The sequence below is a fragment of the Argiope bruennichi genome, chromosome 3 (assembly GCF_947563725.1).
Source record: "Argiope bruennichi chromosome 3, qqArgBrue1.1, whole genome shotgun sequence".
NCBI lineage: Eukaryota > Metazoa > Arthropoda > Arachnida > Araneae > Araneidae > Argiope > Argiope bruennichi.
Window position 1 is genome coordinate 68,969,672 of NC_079153.1, and position 6,000 is coordinate 68,975,671.

The 6,000-nt window shown below is 26.9% G+C and overlaps 1 protein-coding gene across 1 annotated transcript in view; it reads right to left on the reverse strand.

Moving 5' to 3' along the window:
• The window catches only part of LOC129963356 (zinc finger SWIM domain-containing protein 5-like), a 98,729-nt gene extending 93,119 nt beyond the window's left edge, over positions 1-5,610 (reverse strand). The window contains exon 1 of the mRNA XM_056077685.1: positions 5,242-5,610. Coding sequence (XP_055933660.1) covers positions 5,242-5,608 — 367 coding nt within the window. The 5' untranslated portion in view covers positions 5,609-5,610. The remainder of the gene's footprint in view (positions 1-5,241) is intronic.
• Positions 5,611-6,000: the final 390 nt, after the last annotated feature.

Below are 6,000 nucleotides of genomic sequence, written 5' to 3' on the forward strand. Positions count from 1 at the left end.
ATAAGATCATGATACATAGTAAATTATAATTCGAATTATACCCCCGAATTTTAAATACGGCCAAAAAATGATGAAATGCTTTATTTTTTTTTATGGTAGTAAGGGAGAAAAAAGGTATTCTCGTTTTAAAAAAATATTATTAATAATTGTGACTTATAAAAGACTCGAAATTTATCTTTTTCGTTGTGTGATATTTTATGAGGTTAGGTGAGATGGACGGTTCAATTAAAAGTCAAGGTAGAAGAAATGTTCAATTAGATGAAACATTATTATTAAGATGAAATTTTACATTCTTTTCTAAACCCATTTTCTTCTTACATCTATAGAGAATAATATAAACTGGAAATTCAATTTATACTTCCAAAATTTTATTTAAACTTTCATGCTTTTGAATAAAATTAATACTAATAACTATTAATTCAAATATTCGCCAAAAAATGTTTTGCTCTTACTATAACATTTTAAAACAATGATATAAACTTTTGGAGAACATTCTTATTTTTTACAGATGCACGATAATCGGAAATGATTTGTAAATTTCATTATACAATTTCGGTTCTTTTCGGACTTATTATAATACATTTATAATCATTAGTAAAACATATGTGATTGCTATTAAATATTTTGACAAAAGTAATGTAAAAAAAAATATAATTTGTAACAAAATTTTATTTTTATATTTTGAATTATAAAACAGTATCTATATGACAAAGCATCCCCCCCCCCTTTTCTTTTAGGGGAATATTGAAAAGCCTGAATGAATGTGCATGTCCGGTCATTTTTTTCTTTGGATCATTTCTTGTATAAACTTATGCACAAAATATAGTAATTCTGGAATTTCTAATTTTTGTCTGAATATAACAAAGATTAGAAATTATTAGAGCTATATAATGGAAATATTCATGAATTAATAATATATATGACAAGATATATTAAATGACCAACTATATAATCTTGCCATATATATATATATATAAAAATGAAATTCTAAAATATATAGTTCATTAGTAGATTTTTCAAAATAAATCCCTTCATTTGATTTAATAACAATATTACTGTTATTAAACTGTATTCTACACTTAGGATCAAAGAATTTTTTTCATGGATTAAAATATATTACTTAATTGATTATATGACATTAGCTTAATAGCAAATAAAAAAAAGGGGGATCTTGATTTTAAAATAAAATTTTAAAAATTAACACAATCTTCACAAAAAAAGTTTACATGCAATATAATAAATTACAGGACATGAAATACAAATTCCATGAATTAATGATTTTTTTTCTGAAAAAAAAAAAAGAATAATAATAATTTTTAAAATTAATGTTTACTACTTTGTACTAGCAAAAAAATTTTTTTAATCATCTACCAAGATTATTAGACATATCAACATTCTTCCTTTGACAATCTTCTATCCTTTTAAAATTGGGGAATATGTATATAATGGCTATGAATAAAAAGAATAATCAACAACATATTTAAAAAAAATCAACCTAAGGCCTTCATAAAAATAACTATCTTTGAAGCTATCTTAATGTTACATATTTATTCAGTGAATGTTATTAGTATTTCGGTATATAAATATATATTATGCAATAATAAAGATGGCATTCAATTAATTATGTAATGAAATGAACTAAATCTCCCATTTCATATAATTTAAGAGTTCAGTTTACTGGAAAGTAACCGAATGAAAAATTTCTTTATATAATAAAGCATATTTACCAGCATACAAAATTTCATGCCATTTTTTTTCAATTAAAAAATTGCATTTAAAACAATTCAATTCATTTTTTTTAATTAAGAAACTACACAATAAGTTTTACTGCAAGATGGTTTAAAAATAAATTCCTTTTTCCTAGACATACTCTAAGAATAAAAAGTGGTTTTATCAATATTAATCAAATGTAAGAAAACTAATCAGTTAAATATATGCCGATGCAGATACAATGTGGAATAATGATTTTAAATCAATTCCATGAAATTAAATTATAAAGAAAACAAAAACATTCAAATTTAACAGAATTTATTATTCTATTATTACCATTTCTTATTTATTTAATGAACAGGAAATATCTTTCCAGCAGATGTATAAGTTCATTTTAATTTCTTCTTTTTATTTTTTCTTATACAATTTCAAGGTTTAAATGACAAGGGACAATTTGTATCAATATTTACAAAAATTGGGCATTAGATCAAAGTTGCATGTCCATGCTTTCTACAATAGATCCTATATCAAAGTAACCTTGGCATAAGAAAGCTATTCATAGATTTTATTCCAGCAATTCCTCTCTTCATGATATAGGCTTTATGATAAATTTAAAACTTAAAATAACTTTAGTCTTGAAGAAGGGAAAAAAAATTAATAATTATAAATGTTTATTGAGTTCAGTATGAGAAGCAAAAGTATTAAAGGAAAAAATCATATATTCAAGAAACATTTAAAAAAATTGTTAAAATCCCTAATAATATGTAAATTTCAATGCAAAAAGTACATAAAATAAATGTTATGTATTCTAAAGCATAAATTAGTTATCAAGCAAAAATTAATATAATAACAGTTACTTATGAAATAGCAAATAAACAAAAAGAAATTTCAGCTAATTAAATAACTGTTTGAAAAAGAATAAATAATTTGTCATTCCATGACCTAAGTATTGAGTATTATTATGATCATATCATATAATCAAAAAGACAAAAAAGGACTGTTTTTTAATATTAACTACCATTATTTGATGACTTCCATGGAAGTAAATGTAAATTTAAACATACAAGTGACTTTAAGCACTATGTAATAAAAATCCTGGCATGAAATTAAGAAATATTTTGCAAATAGTAATAACAAAATATTTTAACTAAATTCAAATCTACAAATAAAATTTCATATCTAAATAAATAAAATTATCTTTCATAATAATTTTTTTAAAAAAATATTTTCCTACTTGTGTATTTGAATAAAAAAAAATAATAAATCTTATATTAAAATCTGAGAAAAAATTAGTAAAAGAAATTGTACATAGATATTGATTAGTTAATCCAAAATATATATATAAATTTACATATACAAAATTTAAATTATACAAAATTTAAATTTACAAAATTTAAATATTTACATAATTTTAATTTTGATATCTATAGAAGACTTTGAAAAATTCAATTATAATTTTAATTATTGTAAAAAAAACGAGCACTGGAAGTATTTTTAAATGCATGTCAGTTAATTGTTGTATATATTGCTTCACAAACATTGATTTATTTTTCATTAATAAATGATAAAAAAAATCCATGAATTATTAACAATTTCAAGAACATTTTAGACTCTACAGTCACTATATGATTAAGTGGAATTTAAAGAAAACAATTTATTTCGAATGAATCAAAATATAAAAAAATTTTAAATACCCTATTTACTATTTTAATTTTAAAAATTTATCACAAATCTTAAAAAATGACAAAACATTGAATTTTTAAAAATTTTTAAACACACAAATTAGAAAAATATTAGTGTGTTGTGTTATATTAATCCATTAAAAAACATTTTATAATTTTAAAATATTCTATTTATAATTAAATCTGCACAGAAAGTTAAAATATAAAAAAAGCATGGATTCAAAAAATAATTAATTGCCTGTGATTATCAAACTTTTTTAGGACAATCTAAAATTTATTCAATATATATAAATATGTGTTATTCATTATTAAAAGTATCTGCATCAATCATTAATTAAAAGCAGACTAAAACATTACTTTAGAAAAATAAATAATTCAAATACAATAAAAAAATATTTATATTCGAAATTTCCCTTTAATTCTTCAAAAATAAAAAAAACATCCATAAGAATTTATTCTATTTGAAATATTTCAAACAGTAGGGAAAACTGATAAAATAACATCAAAAAAAGTAATTGCATTCCAGAAACGATACCGACGCTACCAAAGAATAAACAAACAAATAGCAAACTAGTAGCCAAGCAAGTCGCGACCGCGCCAAATCCGGCAGCTCTAGAGTAATGTTTTGTTTTTGTTGTTACGTCATTTAAAAGTCTAGAATTAAATTCCCTTTCACAGACTCTTTCAGAACAGGTATTCCATCAGTTTTCCAAGATATTTTTTTCATCTGCTTTCTTCAGCCTAAGCATCCCTGGTCAAAATGCCCCACCCTTTAAACAATTCGCAAATACAACTGGATTTGATTATGGATCAATGGAGAATTAAAATGTGCGTTCGTGGGAAAAGTAAATTTACAAGCACAAAACAAACATTGAAAGTTGAATAAAGAACGAGACTAATTAAAATAATTAATCGTTCGAATTAAATGCGTTCTGATTATTTTATGGTTATTTCATTAAGTTTAATAAATATTATTTAAATATATGTCGAAAATTCACGTGAAAAAATGTCACGTATATTTAAACTTTTATAATCATTACAGACATGTTTATACTAAAAAATAGGGACTCAATAAAAATTCTTTAGGTGGATTTCTTTTATCTGAAAATTATACAGAAATAAATATCTTACGGAAGGAAGAGGATTTAATGTACATAATATGCGAATGATTTGTAAAGCTTGTTTTGTTTTCATATGAATATCTAAAAATATTCATATGAACATAATTTCAGAAACAAATTTTTTTCATGATGAAAAAAATTATAATTTTTGTTTATTTGGAAGAGATTAAATGTAACGCACTCTTAAAACGAACCATATAAGGCAAATGATAAGCATCTGTAGTTCCATCCGCCTGTGCTGTTAGCCCGATGCAGATAACGAAAATAATATTATTCAGAATGATGTAAAGCGTGAATCAGATATGGAATTGGGAGGAAAAACCTAAGCCTAACGCCGACGATTATCATTAAAGGGACGGATCGAAGAAAAGCTTGTTCAGCACAGCAGCAGAATTTCCCTCAGCAGTATCGAACGTCTCGTCGACGCTAGGAATTTGAGCTGCGCTATTCCATTAGCGAGACTCAGCGCAATATAAGAAGGGCTTTTTTGCAATATGCGAAGTACTAGGACGCCGAGAACACAAAAAAATGGGGAACGAATTTTTTAACAGCGCTAATGAAGGGGGGGACCCGAGCGTAACGCTAGCTGCTTGCCGAAGTACACCAGCCAGCCTGCGGCTAGCACGTCTGACTGCCGCCTCACCTAGGCGTCCAGGGAGCGGGGGGGATTAGAGAAGAGAGACCGCTTTCTTTGTTCGCTCGAGATAAAAAGTTCGGACAGTACTTACCGACTTGCAAAACGTTTTCCACGCATCCGCTCTCGTAAAGGCGTAGTCCACGGTAAAATGGAAGTTTTTGGTAATCACTACAACTGTTGCTATCACTAGAAAGAGAGGAGTACATACATATGTCCCTCTCATTTCGAGGAAAGGACCAGTAAATAATCCGCTTCTGCACAGGTTCGGGAATGCGATCATATCTTTCCTCTATCCTTTGGAAAGGAATATGAAAGGCCACCACTTTTGCACATACGTCGAGTAAGGTCTCTGGACATCGTTTCTCGTCCACTTTGGAATCGACACTTAATAATCTTCCACTATTTATTAATGAATTACTCCCTATCCGAGAGCAGCACAGTCTCGGCGCTGCCGCCATCTTGAAACATCTGATACAAGTCACACAAGAAGCGACGCAGCGCATGCGTCGATCTATTTACCAATTTCATGGCGCTGGCGTGCCATTCGAAGTGGAAAGGTTGCCATTTTGGCAACACCAGCGCCTTTTCAAATGAATGCCAATTCACATGGTTTTCTTTCATATACAAGTTAGCAGCTCTTTATCAACAATCGCCAAATTCTCTTTCGAAACAATTTAAGAACAAAACTACTTTTGATTGACATGTTCATGAGATTTACTCTCAGTCGCAGGCACGTTTTAGATTATAAAAGAACAGCAGATTCTGAAACTTCAGCATTTGATTCATAGAAATGCAAACTGGAATTGTTGCATTAAGTTATTGATCAATAGTTTTATTATAATAAGAGTGA